The sequence below is a fragment of the Hippopotamus amphibius genome, chromosome 14, assembly GCF_030028045.1.
Source record: "Hippopotamus amphibius kiboko isolate mHipAmp2 chromosome 14, mHipAmp2.hap2, whole genome shotgun sequence".
In the NCBI taxonomy this organism is placed as follows: domain Eukaryota; kingdom Metazoa; phylum Chordata; class Mammalia; order Artiodactyla; family Hippopotamidae; genus Hippopotamus; species Hippopotamus amphibius.
In genome coordinates, this window is record NC_080199.1 from 61436738 (window position 1) to 61464465 (window position 27728).

The window sequence follows — 27728 nt, forward strand, 5'->3', positions numbered from 1 at the left end:
TTTTGTTTTCTTCCCTAATTCTCTCTAATGCAAAATGCTTTTGGTATTTTTCCACCATTCCATCATAACAAAAAAAGAAGCTGGAAGGATATATGTATAATCACTTATAACCATCTAGATCTTACTTTCAGAATTTCTTAGTCTTCAATTGTAGTGTCTCAAGAAATCTCTGAAACTACGCCAGTTCACAGAGTCAACCCCACAGAGCTGATCCCTGGACCAGGGAGGCCCAGGGAGTTTAAATAAGTTACTGCAAGTCATATGGCTAGCTCGGGTCAGGACTTACCAGGACTGGAACCTAACTCTTACTATTTTCAATTGAACTCAAGGTTTGGGCTGGGTTTCTACCTGAGTCCAGGATGACACTTGGAAGTATATAATCTGAAAGATTCTGAGATCTTGGGGTGTTTTGCAGGGAGTTATCTGAGTCTATGCAAGGTCTAAGAGACCTAACCCCTCCTTGAGCACAGCCAAATGCCACAGAACCTCAGACTCAACCTACTTTCTTCTTGGTTGACTCAGGGCAGAGAGGACACAGCTGAAACATTCTAGAGTACACCTACATCTCTTGTTGAATCTGGACTAAACTGAGTGGAAGAAGGGCTCAAGATCGACCATTTGTCCAAAGGGCCATCTGTTGACACAGTCATTAACCAGTAACACTGCAGGCCAGTATCAGCTCTCACATTAGTTGTAAGTGAAATCTCTTCAAAACATAATTTTGCTTGTATGGCTGATTCATTTTGTTGTGCAGTGGACGCTAACACAACATTGTATGTAAAGCAACCATACTCAAAAATTAATTTTAAAAACCCATAATTTTGCTTTATCCATAATTTTTTAAAAGAATTTTCAGAAAGCTACTAAAGACTCATCACCGAATATGAATCACAAATCAGCCCCGCGTGCATGTGGGTTTTGTCCAAGTCTACAGAAGAGGGGAACATTTTGTTTTAGAAATGTGAGATTATGAAATACACATCTGCCAAGAAGCTTCCTCCCAACCGCTCTGGGACTAGGCAGGGCAGCCATTGACCTTGCGAGGGTGGGAGGAGACAGACAAGGCAAGTCTGAGTCAGTTAACGCCCTTGGGTGAGGTCGGGGAAGATAAAGAAGTCAGATCACAAGGGTCGAGAGCATTAAACATTTCTGTGCTCCGCTGAGTCGGTTCCATACTAAAGTCAGAAACTGGACGTGTGGCGGCCCCCACCTTCCACGGCCTTTAGGTTCTCGGTGGGGGCAGCCGGCAGGGAAGAGTCCACCTGGTGCTCCCAGAGGTTTACCCACTGTTCGCGGTGGACCCAGTAAAGTTCGCCTGATTTTGCTACAAAGCTGCAACATTGTGCAAGGAGGTAAACTGGTTGGAAGCGAATTCAGAACTGCAAAACCCAGGCCCCAACGCCACAGCACCCCTCCCTCCAAGGCCGGATCCCGGCTCCGACCCGGGGGGAGGGCAGGGCCTGACTCGGCAACCCGATCGGCACGTCGGGTCTGCACGCGGGACCCCGGCGCGCCGGCCCCCGAGCCCGCCTCCGGCCCCGCCCCCGGGGGGTGGGGGGTGAGCGAGCCGTCTCCGCCCTCGCCCGGGAGCCGCGGAGCTGCGGGACCACTGCCGCAGTCGCCGCCTCGGGGTTCCGCGCAGCCGCTGGTCCGCCTCCGCCGCCGCCGCTCAGCCGCGCTCGGAGCCCGCCCGGCCGAGGAGGCTGCAGCCGCAGCCAGGAGCCCGCAGCCCGCGTCCCCGAGTCCGCCGCCGCCCTCCGAGGGCGCCCCAGGCTGCGCCATGGTGAAGGTGACGTTCAACTCGGCTCTGGCCCAGAAGGAGGCCAAGAAGGACGAGCCCAGGAGCGGCGAGGAGGCGCTCATCATCCCCCCCGACGCCGTCGCGGTGGACTGCAAGGTCCGAGGGCCGGGGGTCGTGGGGGTCGGGGAGTGGGCGCCGGGCCCGCGGGAGAGCTGCGCGGGGCCGGGGCGGCTCTGCGCCCGAGGCGGCGCGGGACGGGACGGGGTCCCCCGAGAGCGCCGCGCTCTCCTTCTCGGGCTGCTCCCCTCTCTTGTCCGGCGCCGCTGCTTTGTAAGAAAGTGCGTGTGCAGAAAGCGGTGCCTGCCGCGGGCTCGGAGGCTTGGGCGGCCTGCGGAGAGGAGGGTCGGAGACCTGTGCCGGGTGCGCCGTCCTGGGTGCCGTCGGGGAGTGCGCGCGCGCCCGGCGCTGGGTTCGTTCCACCCGGAGACCCAGCGGCGACGTGCGAAACAACAAAAACAACAACAGAGTTTGGCACTTCCTCCCGGGGTAAACGATGCGCCTAAAATGGCTGACATCATTCCATGCCTAACGCTCTGTGGCTTCCTTACTTTCACTTCTGGGCTGACCGGCGCTTGGACTGAGCCCGGCTGCGGTGAGCCTCTTAGCTTTAAAAACATTTTTTCCTCTACTTTCTCTTTTTCCACCGGCTCTTCGGTATCGGCAGTGAACTTCACGGTGGGGTCTGGAGAGGGGGCGAGGGAGCAGGCGAGGGGAGAAAGAAAGGTGACGGTTTGCTCAGGGCAGGTTCTGGCTGTTGATTTTATGATTAAAACCAGTATTACCGGTAAAGATCACTAACTGCTATGTGGATGTTCGTGTAAAACCCAAGGCTGACTTTTAAATTATACTGGTATCTTTACGAGAACCCCTTACGCTAAGTGAAACTAAACGCAAGAAACTTGTCCTACGTCCCTTTTAAAACTGTCCTTTATTTTACAAAATCCTCCTTTTAGCCCTAAGCGAAAATCAGGAGAGGAACCGTAATTGTGCTAAGTTTTAATGGCTTGTATACAGTAATGCCCATTTAAGACGTGATTGTAATATATGTAATTGTCTCAGAAGTTGAATATAAAGGAAAGCCTCACAGCCTCTTTCTTCCAGATATTCTTTAGGCTGCAAAAATGTAATCCTGTAGAAAGGTATTGTAGAAGTTATTTATGTTGCGTAATTTTTTAATTTTTTTGTTAGCATTTTACAAGACCCGTTTTAGTAGGGTAAACTTAGCTTTAACTTTTAAAAACCCAATGATTTGTGCAGGTTTAAGTCATAAGCATTGTTTTTTTTTTTTTTCTTATGATCTAATGAAAATCACTGCTACTGGAAAACACTTTAAAATGTTTGAAAATACAGTGTTAATCTGGACTTGACTGCACTTATATTTTGGAAATATCCTAGTTAAAAACACAAACGTCAGGGATGGATTTTTAAATGGCTGTCTTGCCTTGAAATAGGAAGTGGACTGGTTCCCTAAAAGGATTAAGAGTTTCGGTATTGGTATTGTTTTCCTGAATCCATTGCAAACAGTCTTGGTCTTAGGAAATGTTTGGAATCCACAGAGGATAATTCCAGCAGCAAATTATTATCTTAGCTCTATGTTTATCTAACATTCATTGTACCTAAAATTGATAGTCAAGTACCCATTCATAACAGACTGAAACACATATATGGAGATTAGGTAGATTATTTATTTATTTATTTATTATCTTTTTTTGGAATTAGGTAGATTTTAATCCTATTATTTATCTTTTAAAAAATCCTGGGAACAAATATAACTCCTCCCATTAGAAAAGAGAGAGGGAGAAAGGATCGGATGATGTCACTTCAGATAGCTTTTCCCTGTTCCTGTAGTGAAGGAGATTTGAAACTCTGGACAGAAGTCAGAAATAATTTGCTGGGCAGCTTTAAATCTGACTTTTGACATTTTCTTTCATTTCTGAAATGCTGACCCCGTTTTCAGATTCTCAGAATGTCTCACAATTTGACCATATTCAAATATTATGGTCATAGCAGCAGTAAAAAAAAAAAAGTAACCGTTCATAGCTCTGTGCTTTGTTTTCTGTTTCTATTTTGTCAGATCCCCACATCCAAAGAAAAATACTGGAACTAAACTGTGAGGGCCAGAGTCTTCCTTTGTAACCACACAGCAGTCATGGATGAATTGGCAGATACAAAATGACTAACTCTTTTCCTAGCTATAAGCTCAAAGATCTCTTTTCTTAAGTGAGTGACAAAATATTGCTCTACAGTAAAAGTAGAATCCTTATAATCAGTCAGTCACTTAACAGTACATGAAAACCTTACTTAATAACGGGCATTTGTGGAAGATCTCTTGGAGCTCGAGCAGTGATTACATAATGTTCTCTGGCTCCCTGGGGTGACTGATGGGAACCACTAAGTTTGACTCCCTGGATTCTGAACAGAATCAGCCTTCCTGGGTTTGCCTGGGGCATTTCCTTGCCTGGTTGGTTGAGAGAATCCAGTTTAGCTAGTTATGGGCCAGAACTCCTGAAGAATTTTGAATATCTTTGACACTCCTAGACCACAGTATCCCAGAGACCACTGTTTCTGAGAATGTGCTCTTAAGGATCCTCTGGGATTCTGGTTTAAAAATGCAGATCCTTCAGACCTTATGCCATAAGAATTCTGATCACTTCGGTCAGCTGACTTACGTAACACACATTCCAGTACTTTTACACGGCTCCTGTCTTTTGCTGTTTCTTTGGCTCTTTTCTCACGGCCGCGTGAGGACCCTCTGGAAACAGCTCCATTGTCCCATTTTTCAGTCTTGTCTTTTCAGCAGCTATTAATCCCAACAGCCGTGTCTACTGATTTTATTCTCTCAACTAGCTTACTATTTATTACTCTTTTCCCTACATTTTCTCCTATGTTTGGTGTAATAGATGTGAATTTGAAATTATATGTATGTTTTATATTAGAGGCAGCAATTCATTCATGAATGTTTGTGTTTCTGCTTTGAACTTTGGAAGATTGTTGTATGTATGTAAATATCAAAGAAAATAATGTCCTGAGTCAGGAGTCCCAGTTTTGTTATTACACAACTACTTGATCTTGGGCTTAAATTTTTAGATTTCTTTATGTGTAAGATGACAGGGTAGGACCAGATGGTCTGTAAAGGACTCTTCCAGTTTTAAAATTCTATGAAAATGCTAGAATTACATAATTATATTTGGCAGGAATCAAATTGTTTTAACTGTGAAAAATAAGAACTACCTCCTCACTCTAACTAGACTGTTCCCTTTCTTCCTCCCGGTGTTCAGCATGTTACATTCCTTTCTCATATTAAGTAGCTGTGGGTCACAGAGAAAGGAGATGGATGGAGGTATTATGTAATAAGCTAAATTTTCATTTTGGGTTGCCTCACTGTAGACCAGTAGTTGCCTGTAACTCCTTCTGTTGTCATGCCTAATTATGAAATGCCTTTCCCAATATCGGGCCTCAAAGAAGCTCAAGTTTGCTTCATAGGTATCCCTGCAGGTTGTTCTGCTGATATTAGTATTGCCTCTTCTCTGCCATACATTGTAGTTGTAGTTGTAGACATCCTTAAAAGGAAAAGTAAAATGCTCATGGAGGGGAAAAGATAGGGCAGGATGGAAGCATAAGTGAAGGACTGCTGACATAAGTTCTGAGTTACCCATTGCAAGATGGCTGTTTGGGTCCTAATTCTTTACACTTTCTGGCATTTCTGTTTGCATAAACAGGACAGGCAATTTAGCTTTTCGGTAGTGTTGCTGTTCACTGTATTTTTTGTTTTTGGGGAGGTAGACGGGAGGAGGAACATAAACTATGATGACATTTACTGAAATGTTTTGATCTTTACAGAAGGGATGGGGAGCTTGGTTCCCTTTAACAAAAGTGCATATCATGACCTAGTTGTGTAATTTAGTGTCTGTAAACATTGGCCAGCAAAAACTTTACAGTCACTGCATTTTAGTTCTTCATGAGGGTATTGATATCTGAGGTGAGGGTTTAGTGCTGGGAGATGACCTGTGCGTACCAGGTGACTTGGCAGGACCTCCAGTGTACACACACACCTGACGGGCGGCTGCTGCTGCTGCAGAGGGTGGGCAGAATTGCGTGCTGTGCAGTTGGAGGTTACCTTGCTTGGGGTCTTCTCAGTGTCATCTTAAACGTATTTTCTCGGGACTAGATAGAAGCAAGTATGTTATTCTTGGCAAAATCATAAACCGGTAAGGCATGAAATTCAGCTCTGCCTTATAAGAGGTTTAAGTGACTAGAAGTATTATTTTAACCAGAAATCTCTCTTGCAACACATAGTACAGGGCTATTTAAATTGATTTAGAATTTAACTTTAAAAGTTTTCATTATGTATTGCTAAAGCTTGATGTAAGGTGGGACATTTTATTTCTTATTTGTTCTCTCATACCATAACTTAACTATCTGGAGTGTCTATTTAAAAGGCATTTTCTTTTTTCCAAAGGAAGATACTTTCTGAATTCATGGTATAACTAAAACTTCTTGGACTTCTTTGTATATCATAGTGTCAGTAGAGGAAGAGCCAGAAAAAAATTGTGTCACTTTTTATTAGAGCTTAGCCTAAAGGAGTTAAGGACTGCCATCAAAGGACTTTTTCAGGCCATACTGCTGCCTGTTAAAATAAAGGATTTGGCAGTGCTGAATTTCCGAATGTGGTGGTTTTTGTCAAAGTGCTGTAGGAAGTAGTAACATTGGAGCTGTGTTTCGAGAAATGTATGTGTAGAGTTATTTCCTGGCCCTATTATTGTCTTTGCACAGAGCTTAGCAATGAAAGTTTTATAGGGTAGACAACTGAAAGTTGAAAATTAGAAATTTTATTATAAATATAACCCTAAGAACATCATTAAAAAATCATTTAAATGTGATTGTCCTTTTTAATCAGTATTTGTCATACATATACTTAATAATTGCTTTAAAGAAATCTACAGTATAATCCTAATTTATGTGTTACTAACAGCTGAACAAAATTGTTTTTAAACAATGGAAGGTTTTTTGAGCTCTTTAATTTTTTTTTGTTGTTTTGTTTTTTGAGCTCTTTGAATAGAGAAAAAAGAACTTAATGAAGTATTTCTATAATTCTGCTGTTTGGGGGAAAATCAAATAAAAATGAACATAAACTTTTTGTTCTCATGCAGAAGAATTTCAGTGTTGAGTTACAGAAATGAAAAAATTACCCTTGTTTTTATGATCGAGGGATGTTCTAATTTTTATTTAGTATATATCCTTTAATGTTGATAAGTTTCTAGCTGTAATTATATGACTTAGAGCTAAAATATATTTGTCAGAAGATAAAGTAATGTTGAAATTAAATTTGCAGTTTATAAATCCTAAGCATTTTCAAGTTAATACTTTAAGATTTTGAAATACTTGCATAAGCCTTTTTTGGCATAGTTGAATTTCATTCTTTAAAAAACGAGAAGTTTTAATGGAGTTTTGTATATCTGAATGTTAAACTTTTAAAGCCACAATTATTTTTTAAAAACTTAAGTATGTGTTTTATAGACCGGATTAAGAATAAAGCTTAAATCTTGGATTGTTTTCTCTGTTTTAAATATGATTATGCTGTTTAAAATTATTTAATATGAAAACCAAAAAAGGTAAGTTACATTGTTAAGTACATCACTTACTGCAACATCCAGAAGAAGAATCATCTTTTTTTTTTTTTTTTTTGGCTGAGCCACATGGCTTGTAGTTTCTTGGTTCGCTGAGCAGGGATTGAACCTGGGCCATGGCCGTGAAAACCCGGGATGCTAACCACTAGGCAACCACGAAACTCCCTACGTCTGCATTTCTTAACGTTCATTTTGTCAGCCGGTCTCTAGTGTTTTTCAGCTATGTATCCTGTGTCAGTTTTTAAAATTTTTCATTTTATAGGTTTCTCTTCAATTTATTTTACCTTGCTTTCATTTTAGTGCTGGGAAAAAATTTCCCAATCCCATCTAGGGCAGTGCTAGGCATGTTGAGCAGAGATGGCAAACTCAATGCTCCTGGGCCCAAGCAAATGATATAGTGAAGCTAGGCTCCCCCCTCCCCAATAGTAAACACTTAGAATATTCTTCATTTTCATTTTAAAAAAAAAAGATCCAGTGTTGCTTGATCTTCCAGTTTTTGCAAGCTAGAATCAGGATTTTTATTTAAAACTTGGTTTTTAAATATTAACAACTAATTCATGTAAGAATTTCAGGCAGAAACACTGAAGGCTGACATAGGCCACCATATTATAGTTTCCTTCACAGTGGCGAACAGGGCTGGCTAATTATGGCCCAAATGTGGCCTACTGCCTGTTTTTGTGTAACCCATGAGCTAAGAATGATTTTTTAAATATTTTTTAATGGTTGGGGAAAGATAATCAGTTTCTCCTGTTTGCCCCACTTCCCTCACTCAAAAAAGGGGTTTAGTTCAGGAAGCCACACTGTCTACTTACTGAGAACTCAGACTATGCAATTTGTACTTTTAGGAATTAGATCCAATCTCTAGGACTTACTGTGATACTTTTCTTTGGGTAGGTTACTCCAACTCTGTTTCTCCATCAGCTAACTGAGAAATATGATAATCTGTAAAAAGTTCATCACAATGGCTGGAGCAGAGTAAGACTCAATAGATACTAGCTGCTATTATTACTACTACATATTTTTTTATACTATTCAAACTTTTATTTGACACTACTACATCCTAAAGATTTCTAGAAGTAGACTTGAAGATAGAAGTAGAAAATTAATGAAGCAAAGCAGTTATTCATTTTGTATTGTTTTTCATAGACTGATACCTGAAACTTAACACTATTTTCAAATAGAGTTAGATTCTGCTGGCAAAGGTTAATATTGTACCTGGATCTGATAACTTGGGCAAGTCTGGAAACCTCCCAAGCCTCATTTTCCTAATTCATAAAATAGTATAGTGGTACCCACCTTACAGAGGTCTTGTGATGGAATTAACAGTCTCTAGTACATAGGCACTCATTAAATGTTAGCGCTTTTCCTCTCCCCCCCCCCATCATTCTTGTTTTGGAATCCTCCTCCTCCTGCTAACTATTATTGCTTATCCCTGCCTCACACATCAGCTACATAACAAAATTGTTGATAAATACAGCACCTTCCCCCAAGGTGTTCTGGGGAGGAGTCGTTCCTGCAACATAAAAATCCTTAGCATTCAGTAGCTATGTCCATTTTTGTGTAAAAGTAGTTACATAGTAAAGGTTGATAGAATTTAATAAATTTAATTTTAAGCAAAACAGAGTAATACTTCTGAAATGCAAATGCTAATCCTGCCCTGTCTCCGAGGAACCCACTTTTTTTTTGAACCCACTTTTTAAATTAGTGGTTCTCAAACTTTTTGGTCTCAGGAGCCCTTAATACTCTTAAAAATTGTTGAGGATCCCAAAGAGTTTTTGATTTATGTGAGTTGTATCTGTTGATATTTACTGTATTCAAAATTAAAACAGTATTTACTGATTTCAAATAATAATAAACCTATAACATGTTAACTTAAATAACATTTAAAAATAATAAGAATTTCCAAATAACCAACAAATTTTAAGAAGAGTAAGAGCAACATTGCTTTATGTTTTTGCAGTACTCTTCACCTCATAGCTTAATAGAAGACAGCGGGATTCTCGAATCAGCTTCTGCCATCAGCCTGTTGTGCTATTTCACACATTTAGCATCTGGAAAACTCCACTGTACACTGCCCAGAGAATGAGAATGGGGAGGAAAGTGTCTTATTTTTATTATGAAAATAGTGTTGACATTATGGATCTCCTGAAAGGGTGTCTCTAGAGCACATTTGGAGAACTTCTACTTTAAATACTTGCTGTTTCATGGTTTCTGTTTTCATTTGTGTTTTTTGCAATTTTAAATACTACCTACTTGCTTCCTAATATGGAAAGTGAATATTTAGCTTTTTCTGTATATTTACATAGTATATGCATAATTTGTTCTCCTGGTATAGTTAACGCATGGATAAATTGATAGTCCATGCTTTTATTATAACTGACATGAAACTTATTTACATCAGAGTAATGTTGTTTAACTTATTCTACTTCCTTTCTTGTACAAAACCATTTTTATTTTCCCTGAATTTGATCATTGACTTCTTGGGGCAAGAGAGAGGATTGCTTAATTTTCTGCGCATTGCTGATTCATCCTCAGACTCTCTGACAGCCGTATAATTGCCTTTCATATCTATAAACTTATCAGATAACTTACCGAGTTTCATGTTTTTCTTGGTGATGTTTCACTTATTCTTCTGACTGGTTGTATTCTAGGCATGTTGCTATACAGATGTCCTGGGAGTAATTATTATCCTGGAATTGTTCTGCCTTTTCCTCCATCCTACCTTGGACCTTCAGTTTTATAAATCCAAGAAAAAGCATCTGAGATCAATTTGTTTTAAATTTTACTTGTCTGAGAATCTTTCTTCACATTTAATTGATAATTTATCTGGGCATAAAATTCTAGGTTGGCAGTAATTTTCTTACAGCATTTTGATGGTATTGCTATATTCTTTTCTAGTCTGATGCCATTCTGATTTCTGGTTCTTTGAATATGACCAGTTTTGTTTTTCCTCTAGAAACTTGAGGTTTTTTCCTCATGCTTTCGGCTTTCAAAATTGTTACTGACATACTTTGTCTTCCGTCATTCATTTCCATTCTCTGGCTTAAGGTTTATTTATTTACCCCTTTACTATCACTCTGTTGAGTTTTCAGGAGAAAATAAATACATAACCATTTAACTGGAAATCAATAATAGGATCTTCACCTCAGCTGTCTTCATAGCTTTAAGATTTATTAGAATGTTTTCTTTAACATTAAAAATGGGCTTAAGGATAGTAATAGATAATAATGGAAACCATATACATTATTATTAGCACCAGGTTAAGGTCAGACAGGATGACCTAAAAAGAGGCATCTTCTTGTCTCCCTTTTTAATGTTCCAAAATTGTCCTCTTCATGAGTAATTTTAGAGAGAACTCAACTACCAACTTTGTGATTTTTGCGTTGTGGCATTATTCCTGCAACTTTGGTTCATTTTTGTAATAATATCTTGCCCTTGTCATTTATTTTAAAATGATTATATGCTAGTGTGCCTGAGTTATTTTCCTTTATTGTTTTTCCTTCATGTGCATGTGATTTTAATGTTTTGTTACTATCCTTTGTAATTTGATGAATAATAAATTCTGTTAATTTTGTCAACGTATTAATAACAACACTATTATAATAATTAACACATAGTGTTTACTATGAGTGTGGCTCAATTTAAGTAAACCTATTATGATAGGAAAAATCTTCAGAAACTCAGGCTATATCACTTCTGATTGGATATGAGTATTATTCAGTTGTAACATGGTGTCAGTTCACTTACTACCAGAGTTAATTTGCCTGACCTATAGTTAAGTCATTGACCAAATAATAGCTCCATGAGTTTCCTTCCCTAAGGTGCACATGAAGTCAGATGACATTCAGGCCTTATTCTGTAATGCTGCACAAATAATTTTATTCAACTTCTCTGGGCCTCATTATATTTGTCTGTAAAATGATGTTTTGGACCAAATGACTGTCCATGGCTCTTTCACTGGAGGATCTTTTCTTTCTGAGAAGTATACTGATCACATATTCAGAGGCACCTACTGCGTAACCAGACCTTTTCCTAGGAATTTAAAATTTGCTAAACACCCCAACCTTCAAGAAGCCCCTAGTGTAACTCAGAGAGACCAACCAACTATGTAAACCAAGTTAATCACAACCGACTTAAATATCTGTATCTGTTTTCACAGGAAAACAGCCCCTGGATTCAAGAGTGAGGAGAGTGGTAGAATAAGGGAGCAAGATCAAATGACTACTGAGTGTTTATTCTACATGCATTTAGTGCTAGGCATACGTTCAAAGCACTTTTTACATGTTCACTATAGAGAGACAAATATCTCTCAAGAATTGGAATTATTTTTTCTAATAGTCATTTTGTATAACTCAAATTTCTAAGCTCGTATGGAAGATATAACTTTCCACATTTGAATTATTTTATGCTTTTAGAAGAACACACTTGGAATTTTCTTGTCAAAAATTCTGCATTTTAAATGGAATGACTCATATTTGAATACGAATGTGTAATTATCTCATTGAATGACATTAAAATCCAAGATTTATACAAAAATGAGTCCAGAACAGGTTTGATTTTTTTTTTTCCCCTCTAATCTTGACACATAATTTTATGATGAATGATAGAATAGAGCATTCCTATCATACCTAAAATTTTTAGAAAAACAGTTGATATTCTTATTAGGAACAGTATGAACTCATGATTCAGCTGGTGGCAGAAGAAATCTATCTTGACCAATTTATGTATCCCTAATGAAGGCTGTTATTAACAGTTAATGTCATTTGGATATAATTCTGCTGTTTACAAATACCTGCCTGTTGATGCTAGTCTAGGGTTTTCTTTTGACTACCCAGTAACTTTAAATCTCACCAATATGAATTTGAAAACCTGATGAAATTTCATAAGGTATTATCATTAGTACACTTCTTTTCAGTGTAGATTGAAGAAACACTATATAGAAATGATGGTCATCTTTTAAAATAAGCAGGAAAAAGAAAAGAAGATTTTTAAGGTATTCGTATGTTAATATTCTGCTCTGTACCACATACTCTGCTTGTCCCTAATGATGTAAAAAGTGATTACATTACAATCCAGCACTAAAAGCATTTACAGCCTGATTTTTTTTTTTTAATAATTCTGGCCTATTTTTTTTTTTTAACCTAGGCCTGTGCTAATTTTATATAATGCCAGTAACTTGGTTCAGATTTCATATTTCTCACAGTAGTTAAATTGTTACGCAGTGGCTTTAAAATTTTAATTTTTTTATTCCTGTTTTGTAGCTTGTGTATCGTAGAATTTGTTAACAAAAAAGGACGTTAATGAGGCATTGGTTTTGTAGACGTTGTGATTTTAATTATTTTCCTTTTTTTAAATATCTCTATTCCAAGTGTGAAATAATGCAATAACCTTATTATCCATATAATGCCAATCACTTGGAAAACTGCTCCCTTTTTGCATTTCAGTCACAAAATTTCTCATGTGGACTTTTTCACCATAGTTGAGATGGTAACAGTCTTACTTCAAAAGTCAAGGAAGAAAATAAAATTCAGATTACTGATTTAAATGAACAGGAAATGCAAACAAATGTTTGGTGTCTTTATAGATTTTTAGCTTCTTAGCCATAGATTTTTGTGTCTTACATATAGCACACCATATCTGGTAACCAATTAATGCTGTTAATGGTGACGGTTGCTGGATCGTGTCTCTTTGATGCTTCCGTGTTGGGGAAAGAAAACAAATGTAGAAGCCAGGTGAATAGAACAAGTCCCAATGGGAAATGAATGGCACTGGTATTATTCTACATGATAGCAGTTGGAGCCATTGCCTATATAAGTTCTGTGGTTCAAAGAGTATAGTTAGGAAAACATTTTGGAAATTTTTTAAACTAGATCTTAAATGATGACTAAGGTTTTTATTTTCTAATTTTGATTGGATTTTCTTTTCCTCTTTTTTAATTGGCCTTTTCAGTATTTTGCTGTAGATTGTTTTTTATTGGCTTCACCCCCAGCAGATACTTGTTTCAGCTTCCCTTTCCCAGCTAAGTCAGATGGCAGTGGGGATAATACTACTGGCTGTCATTTATTGAGCACTTACTATTTACTGTGTGCCAAGCAGTGATCTGAATAGTTCACTTGTATTTCCTCATTTAATCCCCACAATAACCCTATGAGATTGGTACTGTTATTAATCCATTAATGATGAGGTGATTAAGACAGAGAAGTTAAATACCACTTGTCTGTTTCCCAGCCTCCAAAATTTTGACAATTCTTGTCTGCTGTCAATTTTTTCATCCTAATCTTTCTTCCTTTCTTATAGGTTTGTATCTTTTTCAGCTTCTTCAGTATCATTTAATGGAGTCTTAGGAAGAAACCCCCTCCTGGCTCCTCTTAAGTTGGGGAAGGAGAGGAATTCAAATTTACTGGAGTATTAGTTACATACTGAAATATTCAGCCTTTCTAGCTTTATACAGTTCTGTTAATTTTGACAAATATATGCAGTTGTGTAATCACTGCAATCAGGATGCAGAGTATTTTCCTCGCTGCAGAATGTTCTTTCACATCACTTTGTAGTCAGTGCTGTGAGTTATCCCTGCCCCAGTTTTCTGTTTCTATAGTTTACCTTTTCCAGAATCTCATACAGATTGTATTATACCATGAGTAGTTATCTGTCATTTTCATTGTTTCTGTCTGTCTGGAGAACTGGGAGTTGTCTGGAACATCTTTGATTCCCGTAGCTCTTGGGCTGTGGTTTTTTTCTGAGCTTATCCAATCCCAGCTCCTCTCTGTCACCATTTTTGGTTTGCTTATGCCATTCATGCTTGGATTTGTTCTTTGCAAAAGAATACCTGTTCTGTCATTTTAAAGGATTAAGCTGCTTTATTCACCATATTAATCTAGTCTCTAAAACCCAGAAGTCAAATTCTTTTATACGGAGAAATGGTTTAAAATTAGGTCCTCAGAACAAATTATATACCCAGTCATAGCTGGAAAAGAAGGTCAAGGTTCAGAACCAAGCCACACTGTAGAAAAGAACTTGGTATATTTGGTCCTCACTCGGAAGAAAAACAGTGCAGGAGGAGTTGAGAAAACTAGAACATTGATGAGAAATCTGTGAAAATTTGAATTTTTAGATTTTTTAAAAGGTTGGCAGCTAATTCTATATTTTGTAAAACAGTGTGCAGGCCAAACAACACAGCCATGGGCAGCTGATCCATGCATCCCCATTTTTATTGATATTGCTGAATATATTTTAAAAAGTACATATTTCTAAATAACTAAATGTATTTCTGAAGGTTCATTAGCTCACGCTGCTCTGAGTTGAATAAGTTGTATGGGTTCTTTTCTGTATTTCTGTTTTTAAATATAAAGTTTTTATGCCATCACTTTTTTCTTTTTCTTTTTTATAATACGATTTTTAATCCTAAGAGATATTTTCCTCTTTAGTATTCTCGTTGCTCAAGTGTTGCATTTGCTCTAATAAGGCAAAATAGCATTTCTGGGAGCTTTGAAAAAGTGTCTCTTCATTCATTCTACAAGGAAGGCTCACATAGAGATGCTGGAGGATGTGAAGTGAGTTGTCAGTATGGGAGCAGAATAAAAGTAATATGAAAACCCTTGCATTTTGTCTGAGTTAAGTTTATAATTGAAGCACATTTACTGAAGCCTCTTAGGGAGCTGATTGAGGTGACCTACTTCTTAACTAATTGAAGTACCAGAACAGAATTTAGCCTTCATTTTGCTTAAGATATAATTGGTTAAGTAATTTTACTTTATCATACAGTGATGAGATTTATTTGAACCAGAAATTAGTGCAGTGCAAGAGTGAGAATGCTTCTAAAGCTGTTTCTCTCTCTCTTTGTTTTCCTGTTTCTTTCTGTACCAACTGTTGAGAGGTGATTATAGGCCACTGTGTGCTTCAGCGTCATTTTATAAACTAGGGTAAAAACTTGAGGTTTTAGGAAGATTAATGAGATGATAATTGTATAACACCTGTGGGAGTTCTTTTACCTTATCAGCATAATTTAAGGTGCACCAGTTCTGTTGCAGTACAAGGCGAGGAATTGTCTGACTTGTTTTAAATTAGGCCAAGTGAAGTTACATATCCCAGTGAAGATGCTTTTGTTCATGAGTGGTTTTCCTTTTTCTTATTGATTTTTATTGTTGTTAATTATGAAATAATCCAAGTATACAAAAAGAGAATTTATAGTATCATTTATATGTTTTTGTTTTTTTCTTTTTATGTTTTTTAAGTCTTAAATATATGGTGTATTTTTTTAATCCAACTTGACTTTTTTTTGGTTCAACATTGTGTTTCTGAGATTAATCAAACTCAACAGTGCTAGTTGGTTTCATTTAGAGTTTAATTATATGAACCTATAATACTTTATTCTTTACTTGATGGATGTTTAGGTTATTTACAATTTTTTTCTTAATGACCATTCTGCAGCAATCATTATCAAGCCTCTTTTTGTGTACAAAAGTGTTTATCTAGGGTTATATTGCTAGGAATGGAATTACTGGGTTTTATACACACACACACCCCTTTAATTGTATTAGATACTGCCAAATTGTTATTCAAAACATGTGTATGAGTTCCTGTCTACTGTGTGAAGTTTCTCTATTCCCATTGTTCCATACTTTCTCCAGTACTTGGTGGTGTTAGACTTTCTTTTATCACCTGGTATATAGGAACTCAGCTGATACATATTTTTTCTCATTCCCCATTTTGAAATAAAACTTACATGCAGTAAAATGCACCTATTTTATATGTATAATTTGGTTGAATTTATGGTCATTGTATAAGGTCATATACCCACCACCACAGTCACGATATGAACCATTTCCATCACCCTAAATAAATTTCCTTATGCCTCTTCCATCTGCCTTTTACTGCGACAGCCACTGCTTTTAGCCATTATAGTTTTGCCTTTCTGTAGCTAGTCTCTTGTGTTGGAATTTTTTCACTATAATGTTTTTGAGATTCAGTATGAATGTATCACACTTCAGTTCTCCATTCATCAGTTATGGACAGTTGTGTTGTTTCTGGTTTGTATTATGAATAATGATGCTATGACTATTTTTGTATAGATCTTTGACTCAGTTGATTTTTAATTATTGATCTTCAGCAATTTTGCTGAATTCTAATTAGCTTGAATAATGGAACTTTCTCAGATTTTCTGTGTAGCCAATTATATCATTTAACATAATGACAGCTTTGTATTATTTTTTCTGATCTTTTTATCTGTTCATGTTCTATCATTTGTGGACTACCTAGGATCTCTAGTACAGTATTGAATGAAAACAGGATCTGTTTTAGTGGGCATCCTTGTATTCTTGACTTGAAAGGGAATGGCTTAATTCTGAAGTTTCACCATTAAATGTGAGGTTTGCTATAGATTTTTGATCATTAGAATTTCACCTCTTCTGGTTGGCACAGAGATTTTATTATGAATGGGAGTTACAGTTGATCAAATGCATTTTCTACATATTTTGAGATGGTCATGGGGTTTTTAAAAAATCTTATATGTGGCTTTTTTTCTCTAAGCTTACTCTCTCAAGTTTTAAGATTTAATCATTTAAAATGTATTTTAAAATCACTTAGGTTAAAAACGTTTCTGTCTTTTTTGTCTTGAATATACTTTAATCCCTTCTCCGTGACTCATACTGTAATAAGGAACATCATTTATCTGTCATGCATGCTGTTAATTTTGACTGTAAATTGCTTAAGATACAGCCATGTCTTAATCACATTTGAATTTCCCACAGGATCTAGCACAGTACATTGCAAATAACAGGTCCTTGATGTTGAATTGGGCTAAGTACTTACGGCTACTATTCTTTGCTAAGGAGCCACAGTCTCTTGTGTGCCATAAATTCCTATGTTGCTCCCACTCTTCATTATCAGCCAGGCTGCTGATGTAACTTTTGGGGTCATAAAAAAAAATAATTTAAAAAATTTTCTAAATTTTATCCACTCATCAAATGTTTGTTAAGTGCCAGGTAAGTGCCAAGGTTGGCTTGGTGCTACCATACTAACCTTATAGAAATTTAGAGAAAGAATATTAGGTAGACTTGAAGACCTGACACCTCTCTTGTGAAATAGATGATTGTGGTACATAGATTTTGGGTCTGTAATTTGGCAGTTCAGACTCTTATTTCCTGATTCTTAAGCCATGGTTCACATTGTTGAGGAGCTGAACAAATGACCTGTGAATAAGTGAAGTATTTTATAATTAATTTTAAATTTTGAGAAACTTAAATTTTTTGTTTTATTGTCGTAGTCCTGAAATGTGATTTTTTGAATGAACATGAGAATTCAGACTCCATAGTGTGATATATAAAGTCCCTTTGGGACCTGCCCCAGCCACCTCCCCATTCTCACCCCTGCAGCCCTCACCACCATATTGGGCACTCCAGCTGTACCACATGTGGCCCATGGACATGTCATGCATTCTGGCCCCATGATTTTATTCATTCTTTGCCCTCATATAATGCCCTTTTCACTCTGTCTTTTGCGTGGGTAATGAGTATTTGTCCTTCATCCTACTCCAGTATTCTCTTCCCTGGGAAGCCTTCCCCAAATCAGTCCTCCTCCTGTGCTCTCTACATTCTCCTATTAGAGCCTATATCATATTTATGTTTTTTTGTATATTTATTTTCCAGGCTGATCTGAGTGATCTCTTTCTTCACACAGGCTATATACCCAGTGTTAGCACAGCTCTTGGCACACAGTAGACATTTATAATTTATTCTTGAAAATATTGTTTGTTGACCGGTTAAAAATGGTAGAGCGAAAGGCTTGGAAACTTGTCATCAATTTAACAGTTGGGGCTGCATATTCTTTTACGAGCGTCTGCCCCTGCTCTTCAGCTATTCCTTTAAGTGCTGCTAGTGAAGAGAGCCTGCCAAATGGGGGTGTTGTGCACACATCTGACTGTCTCAGCAGCTGGTACCAAATGTTTAGAAATTACTATTTCCATCTGTCATTTTCATCTCCCCACCCTGCCTCCACCCTAAAAGTAATTATGCTAGGAACTGTTTCTTATCTTCTTAGATATTTGTGTCAGATAAGAGCTCAAGCAAACACTGTATGTACTTTTATCATTCAGGTTTCATAATACCTTATGTCTCCATGGAATTCTTAATAACTTTCTGTTCACAGGTGGGATATCTTATATGGCTTGATAAATTCCTCTAGGTTTGTTCTTGGTACACGCTATTTCCTTCCAGTGCACTTGTCTTAAGTATACATACCGTACATTGACAGGTACGCCTACCCCAGCAAAGTGTGACACTCTCACAGCATTTGAGCCAGTCGGAGCCAATCCTTAGATTGAAAGGCATTTGTTCTACAGTGTTAAATTCTGTGTTTAAATCAACCAACCCAGGCACCTTAAATTGTTCTTGGTTGGCTGGGACATCTGCACTTGGGCTTTTCCCCGCTAGTATCAAGTTAAAATTCCTCATCTTGGAACTGAAAACATACCCTTAGCTTTCATTCTTTCCTAACCTAATTCTTGCTTCAACCATATCCAGCATTGTTCATACAGTTTTTCTTCCTAACTTTTAAATTATATACTATTTATCTATGGAGATGTAGGTCAAGTCTACTTTCTCCCTTAATCCATCCCATATTGAGTTTTCCAAGTAAAGGATAGAGTTATGTATTACTTGAGAGGCTGTACACATACTAGTTAGTAGATCATCCTTTATTATGTTGGTTTCAAGTCATTTGGAGCCTTTCTTTTGTTGTCTATACTATTTCTTGAGCCACTGGTTATATAACACCAGCAGCTGATCTCGTTTGTTTGTCAGCTCTTTGCACATGAACCTGGGCACATAAGAAATTAGCTATAACTATGAAGTGACAGTAGAGGGCCTGAGTTAGAAGGGCAAGGATTGTATCTAAGGACTGAATACGCTAACCCTAGATGATGTTCCAGTGCTAAAGTTATTTCCTTGAGTGGGTCAAAGTCAGAATTCTAATAATTGTCTAATAATTGTGTGCTAGTTGTGTATCTCTTGACTTAATAAGTTTTTCATACTAAATCTTTCCTCAGTTTTCTATTGCTTCTATCTGAAAAATGAAGAACTTTGTTAAACTGGGATTCTTTAGGGTAAAGCAGTGAAATTGTAGGGTTATTTCTGGATACATTTGTCCTGCTTTTTTAAAGAATCTGTTTAATATTATTTGGTCTGTCCCTGGTTTTCCTGTTAATTTTTCTTGTGTTTGGTTAGGAATTGCTTTGTACTAGGATGAAATATTAACTCCCTGCAGCAGGCTAACACATAATTTTATAAGTAATCTCATAAACCCTAAAGTTGTAATACACAAGACTCTGCACCATAATTCTGCATGACAAAGTTGTATTGTAGCCTTTTCTGAATTTTTAAATAGAAGATATTTTAAATGCACAGAAAAAAGAAATTGTGCAGTATGCTGTGTGTTGCTCTAGAGATATGGGTGGCAGGTGGGGTGCTGAAAGTTAGAAGAAGGCAGAACTCCCCCAAAGGACTGGTGTCTCAGCTCAGGAGGCATTGTGCTGAGTCCTGGTACCACCACTTAGTCATTCCTGGGTAGATTTTGATTAGAGACCTGACTCCTTTGGTCTTTTATATCTTTGTTTATAATACGATAATCCTTAAGGTTTCTTTCAGGCTTGACATTTCTGTGATTCTGACTGGAGATAAGATATTGACCATCAATCATTTTCATATTTTAGGACCCAGATGAAGTGGTACCAGTTGGCCAGAGAAGAGCCTGGTGTTGGTGCATGTGCTTTGGACTAGCATTTATGCTTGCAGGTGTCATTCTAGGAGGAGCATACCTGTACAAATATTTTGCACTTCAAGTAAGTGGGAAAATGTTGGGGACATTTTTGCCTTTTCCTTTACATGTATTAGAAAATTGGCCCAAACCTGTTTTAAGCCTGCACTTTTTGTCTGTGGCCTTTAGCCAGAGTGGTGGTCCTATTTCACGGTTATGTTAAAAACATCTCCGGTTATGTTAAAAACATCTCCTGTTATGTAAAAACATCTCCTGTTATGTAAAAACATCTCCTGAGCGTAAGTTTGCTGAGCCTATTAGATGATCGCTAAAAGCAGAATAACATTGTTTTGAAATGTTGCTGACTAAAGAGTGTAGATTGATAGATGATTTTTCAAAATTGACTAACCCTCAACTTTCCTACCGTAATTAATGGCTAAGTTATAGTATTTTCTGTTGCTAGTTGAATAAATACACCAGCCTCAAATGTGATGTTGATAAACTGTAATTGGTAGAGGTTTTGGGCTTTCCCACAACAGACATTTGCTCCTGGGCACAAAGTATGCTGGCTCCACTTCTCTCTGCCTCTTTCCCAGTCATTGGTTTCTCTTGAGAATTGTGATTTCAGTAATAATGCTGAAGTAACTTAGGAAGAAAGTTGTTTATAATTTATTACAGAATAGTAATCCCAGTGGATTAAGACATATTTTTTCTTCTGATTACAATTATTATGATTTATGATCTCTGTTTTGTGATATATTTCTCTGGCAATAATTCAGTAGGTTTATTTCTTTTAACATACCAGAGCTTGGAGAAACTTGTAGACAAATAGATTTTATTAAAAAAATGAAATATTTTACAGAGGATGCATAAATTTTGAGCTCATTTTCTGTATTATTTGAAATAATGGCATGTTGATAGACATTAGTGAAATACTAGTCATCTTTCTTAAGGCATTTTTTTTTTTTACAAGAAATGTGTTTTTGATATGAAAACAATTCATTTGCCACTCCACTGTTTGGAGATATTTGTTGACCTAACATTTTGTTATATGCTTCTAATATTTATTATATGTGCATACTTAAAAATTTTTATATTGATTTGCTAGAATCTGATATTTTCCATATAAATGATGTATTTTAAGGAAAAATCAGAACTACCTGTATGCCTCTGGAAATTTCAGAAAAACTATTCCTCTTTTGGCTAATAAGAGAAAAATATAATCAGTGAATCACATCATAAAGTTTTAAAAGTACATTCTTTCAGAAAAACATTGCTAGTTTCTGAATATATTCTTTTATAAAAATAAGGCCTACAGGTAGAAACAGGCCTGTGTGTTTCTTCAGATTTACTTGTCACCAGATGGATAATTGCTTTTATATTCTATTTTTGTCGAACACAAAAAGTAAAGGAGAAATCAGCTGCTTTTCTCCTTCTGAAACCGGTTTTTTACAATACTTCAAAACCTGATCTTAAAGAATGTGTTAACTCTGTAATTAAACTGTCTGACTTGTCATCTAAAAGTAAGAGTTTGCAAGCAAAATGCTATTTAGATAAAGGTGGCAGCTTAAGTAATACTTACATTTAAAACCCTGTCTCCCACTGAATTGCCGAAATGGTGTTTAAACTCTCTGTAGCCAGATGACGTCTACTACTGTGGAATAAAGTACATCAAAGATGATGTCATCTTAAACGAGCCTTCTGCAGATGCCCCAGCTGCTCGCTACCAGACCATTGAGGAGAATATTAAGATCTTTGAGGAAGATGAGGTTGAATTCATCAGCGTGCCTGTCCCAGAGTTTGCAGATAGTGATCCTGCCAACATTGTTCATGACTTTAACAAGGTGAGCCAGGTGCCCTGAACTGTAAAAAGAATGCAAGTTCCTTAATTGATGCTTTCGTAGTTTTAATTTCAATATTTGCTAATTTATTCTATTCATGGTTTACTTTTTACTTTTTTTAGAAAATGGCCTTGGGTTTCTTCTGCCCTGCAAGAAAAACTCCAGCATTTGCTGGGCTCTTTGTCTGAAGCAGACCCTCAGTGAACCTACTTTTCTTCCCCTTGCATTGTCTATCTTAATACACACCACATGCTGTTCCTCCTTTGTTGCTAAATTGCTTTTAGAAATCTAAATGTTTACATGGTTTGGTTTAACTCATTTTAATCCTCAAAACCATCCTATGAGATAGTCTTTCTCAGTCAGGGTTTCTCATCTGAACCACAAGAACTGAGAATCATTTCATTGACTTAGTTCTCTGTCGATGGTAGTAACTAGTAAGTACTATTCTGGATGCCTAGGAGAGAAGTTACTTTTTATGTACCATAGATGGATGCCTTGGAGGACATTAGGGTTTGTAAGTGAGGGGACTAAGTCTCTTAATCAGGTGATAGGTTGTTTGAGTTACTTTTTTTAAAACAAAATTAATTAATTAGTTGGCTGTGTTGGGTCTTTGTTGCTGCACATGGGCTTTCTGTGGCAAGCAGGGGCTACTCTTTGTTGTGGTGCGTGGGCTCCTCATTGCCGTGCCCTCTCTTGTTGCGGAGTTCGGGCTCTAGGTGCGTGGGCTTCAGTAGTTGCAGCACATGGGCTCAATAGTTGTGGCTCATGGGCTCTAAAGTGCCAGCACAGTGGTTGTGGCACACAGGCTTAGTTGCTCCGCAACATATGGGATCTTCCCAGAGCAGGGATTGAACCTGTGTCCCCTGCATTGGCAGGTGGATTCTTAACCACTGCACCACCTAGGAAGCCCTCTTTGAGTTACTTTTAATAGTTGTTTGTATCTGATAAGAATTGTATTTACTATTAGCAAAATGTCCTCTCCCATTACTACTTCCATTCCTATCCCACCAAATTCTTAATTTGTTGAAATGCAAGTGATTTACACATTCTAAAGCCATCCCATTTTAATGGTACAAATTATTCTTAAAAATCCAGTTACTGTCTGTTTGTATACTTGTAATATTTGTACATTAATCTAATGAAAATATATCTTTCTCTTCCCAGAAACTCACAGCCTATTTAGATCTTAACCTGGATAAGTGCTATGTGATTCCTCTGAACACGTCCATTGTTATGCCACCCAGAAACCTATTGGAGTTACTTATTAACATAAAGGTATAAAACTTTGAAATACTTAATATTATTGATGCTGTTATAGCATCTTGGAATTCCTTGTTGAGAAATTAGCCCTATAGGAACCCATCTTACTGGCATTGTAGCTAATAAGCATTTTATAATGAGGAACTAAGACTCGTGGTGTCGGGTTTTTTTCTTGTCTTGTGGTTTTGGGTTTTTTTCTTGTCTCTTTTCTTTTAATATTTTATATTTTGAAATTAAAATGTAATTTCTTAAATTATATTTAAGTTTTCCTATAGGGCCAGAGAATAAATAGTAGGCTTTTAAGAAATAAGATCTGTGTTACAACTAATCAATTTTGATGCCGTAGATAATATGTAAACAAATGGGCATAACTGTAGTCCAGTAAAACTTTGTTTATAGAAAGAGATGGTGGGTGATAATTTGCCAATCTCTGTTCTCTACTATAATCTCTAAGAATTTTGTCTGATCACTGTATGTTTTGAGATATCCGTGTAATATATTCTTTTCCAAATGTAGGCTGGGACCTATTTGCCTCAGTCATATCTGATTCATGAACACATGGTCATCACTGATCGCATTGAAAACATTGATCACCTGGGTTTCTATATTTATCGACTGTGCCATGACAAGGAAACTTACAAACTGCAACGCAGAGAAACCATTAAAGGTAATACTTTTTAATGTTAAAGTGTTGGCAAAAAAGTTTATTTCACTTCATTGTGTTAAATTATATTTAGATGTAAGCTAGTTGTTGTTACCACTACATTTGCCATGAGTGAGAAAACTATAGCGTTTTATTTATAGTGTACACTGCATAGTATTTGTAGATTTCTGAAGAATCATCTTAATTGTATATCTACTCTTTTCAGATAGAATAGGTGAACGTGAAATGTCATTTCCTTGAGGTGCTATTACCTCACTTTCCGTATGTTCACCCAGTCCATTTTTCCATCCCACCACTTTGGTTCAGCCATGCTGTGCAAGGGTTCTGTTTATCCAGAGGGTCTCTAAAGTGGCCCTTCAGATGTATGCTCACGGATCTGAGTTCTAAGCAGAGATTGCCTTTTGGATCACATTGAAGATAACCACAGTCAGGTTAGTTAGAGAGGAATTTGGCTAAAGAATTAAGAGCATTGGCACAATGAATGTAGCTTTGCAAAACCCCTTAACCTTTGTTTTCTCATGTGATAATATTATCTCCCCATTTCTTTTCAAGACCAGTGTAAAAATAAAATGGAAGTACATGTGACAGAGCTTTAGAAAGTAAGAAGTGCTGTGACGATACACTGTGATTTCTTTGAAATTGTGGCACCTAGTTAAAGTGCATTCCTGGCTTTTTGTTAGCACTTCTGATAATACTGTTCTCCCACCTTTGGCTGATGAGTCACCTGAACCCTGCTGCTTGATTTCTTACACTTTGAAATGATCTTTATGGTTCATAATTTTTTTAAGTCACAAATTTATGTATAATAAAATTTACCCTTTTTAGTGTGCGGTTCTGAGTTTCAACAAATCACCAGTCAAGATATAGAACATTTCTCCTACCTTCAAGGTCGTAAATTTATATGTATGGCATCTGTTAAGATACTGAGTTTAGAAAAGAGAGGGAAATTATTTTATGCAGTGTTAAAAAAAAAATGAAACAATAGAAGTTAATGGAATATAGAGTAAAATATTTTTATATGTCTAAATAATGACTGTGAAGATTAATGTGAGTATTTATTACCAAAGAACCAGAAATTTAAAATTTTTTCCGTTCCAAACAGGTATTCAGAAACGTGAAGTCAGCAATTGTGCGACAATTCGGCATTTTGAAAACAAATTTGCCGTGGAAACTTTAATTTGTTCTTGAACAGTCAAGAAAAACATTATGGAAAAGAAAAATTTAATACCACAGCATAACCCTCCCTTTGTATTTTGTGCAGTGATTATTTTTTAAAATCTTCTTTCATGTAAGTAGAACACAGGGCTTCAGTATCTTTTCATCTCATTAATAACTCAATTAAAAACCATTATCTTTAAAAATCTTTTTTTTTTTCTTTCCAAGTGTGGTGTCTTTTATCTTGAATTAGTAGTTATATGAAGTCATAGGTAATAGTACACTTCACCGTAGATCCTAAGGTATTAAGAAGAGTTTAAATTTCATTAATTCATTTATCCAGATTTTTATGTTTTAATTATGCATTTTTGAGAGGAGGGGTTATCTAATAATCATACATATGCAGACGTAAAAATGGACCACAGTGACTTATTTGTAGTTGTTGCCCTGCTACTTAGTTTATTAGAGCATTTGAGCACACATTTTAATTTTCCTCTAATTAAAATGTGTAGTATTTTCAGTGTCATATTTAACTATTTAGAATATGATTTCCACCTTGATGTTTTAATATCTTAGGCATCTGGTGTAATAATATTTTAGAAAACGTTTGGAATTTAAGAAATAACTTGTATTACTAATTTGTATATTCTATACCTGTGCAATGGAATATAAATACCACAAAGTTGTTTGACTAAAGGACTGTGTGTTGTTTTTCCCACATAATAAAACCAAAGAGTAATTTGGTTCTTCATATCCTGAGATAAGTCCATGTTAAAGAAGAAACTGTTTCTTAAAAATCCATTTCTCTATATATAGTGGGTAAAGTCATCGGTTTTTGTTTTTTTTTAATAAAAAACTTTTAAAGTAACTACATTCTTCGTGGATACTATTAAAGTAACATCTAAGACCCAACCTTGAAAGATGCTGTTTAAACATTTTAAAAGAATGCTTTTATATTTAATGAAAGGGCTATCATTAAACCTAAACTTTCCAAGGAGCATAAGATAAAATGCTTTCTTGAGAATGTCTCCTCACAAATGGAGCATTTTGAGTTATAATGGTGATTCTTATATTTCTGAGGTTGTTTCCTATCTGAAATAACTTAGGATCCACCCCTATTTAAAATATCTAAGAGTAATTTCACTGTAAATTCCTGAGACAAATTCTAATTCTGAATTTAAGAAGCCTGAATTATTAAAGCTTCACAAACCCATACAGGATTTAGTCTAGGAACCAGTTCTAGTCTAACACAAGAATATTATTTGGTTCCTGGCTCTTGGTATTCTTTTCAGTAATGCTGTAAAAGCTTTAGGCTGGCTAGTCAGAGATTGAGAATTTGTTTTAGAAGAGAATATATTCTGATAAAATGAGAATTACTTTTCCCTACCTTCAAGGCTCGAAAATTTCATGGTTTTTAGGGGCTGTGAACGTTCAGGAGCACATTAGTAATTCATTCAGCAGATACTTACTGAGCATCCTTTATATGCCTGGCACATGGCATTAAGCATTGAAGGTGTACCTGTGAAGAAGAAAACTCACAGTCTAGTGAAAGAGACTGATGATTACCCAACTAATTACAGTACAGTTGTGATTGGTACTGTAATGGGGAAGAACGGGTCTATGAGCTTTGGGAGCCTTTAGGAGAGACAGTGAGATTTTTGGAACGTGAAGTGCATGGGACCAGGTAATGGAGGACCGTATGCCATCTCGAGGACTTCATTCAATAGGTTATGGACTGCTATGGAAGGTTTGTATTTTGGGAGGAGCATTTTAGTTTCTGTGTTCATACTGATAATAGTAATGCTCTATTAGTTAGGATAGAAGGACTGCTGTAACAATCCTAACATCTCAGTGGCTTCAGAGAGTAGGATTTTCTCTGTTTTCATCATTACTTCAATGTGGCAGGAAGCCTCCCAGGGACCCAGACTTGCCCTCCTTGTAACAATGCCAGCTTTGAATCAAACTTGCCCTGGAAGGAGGGGAGCTAGAGTGGTAGATCCTGCAGGGGGTTATGGGCAGGCCTGAAAGGCACACATCACTTTCCCCCATTTCCATTGGCCAGAGCCCAGCCCTGTGACCCTAGATCAGTGGTATGGGAGATGGGGAAATGTAGTCACCAGGTGTGTCCAGGAAGAGAACCAAAATGATTTACTGAACACAAAGCATCATCTGTACCACAAATGAACCATGGCTGAATGAATGAAAAAAACTCCCTAGAAAATAAAGATCATCCACAATTCCATCACCCAGAAATAATCATAATAAGAAATTGAGTGTGTATTTAAAACTGTATTATCTTACTACAATAGCAGCATGCTCTTGGTAGATTTGGAAAATATATAGAAACACATATTCCGTACCAGGAGTTCACTGGGGTTTTTTGTTGTTATTTTGGTGTATGCACTTGACTTCTGTATCTTTACTGTTTTACAGTCTTTCCCTCCACTTAATATATTTTAAGCACTTTACAGATCATTGAAAAATCTCCATTTTAAAGGCTGCGTTATATTTATTGTGGATGTGCTATAATTTTCTAATACTCTGTTGGACATTTCCGTAATGTGACATTTTTGCCATTAAAAATGCTGAGAGGTATCCCTTTTTTACAGTCAGTTGAATACAGGTGTCCCTCT

The 27728-nt window shown here is 36.9% G+C and overlaps 1 protein-coding gene across 1 annotated transcript; it reads left to right on the forward strand.

Moving 5' to 3' along the window:
• Window positions 1-1143: 1143 nt before the first annotated feature.
• On the forward strand, window positions 1144-25828 carry ITM2B (integral membrane protein 2B). Its single transcript, XM_057707230.1, has 6 exons — window positions 1144-1897; window positions 20132-20260; window positions 21813-22019; window positions 23181-23291; window positions 23793-23943; window positions 25043-25828. Exons 1-6 carry the CDS (start codon window positions 1781-1783, stop codon window positions 25126-25128), a joined length of 801 nt encoding a protein of 266 aa, XP_057563213.1. The 5' UTR covers window positions 1144-1780; the 3' UTR covers window positions 25129-25828.
• The last annotated feature ends 1900 nt before the right edge of the window (window positions 25829-27728 follow it).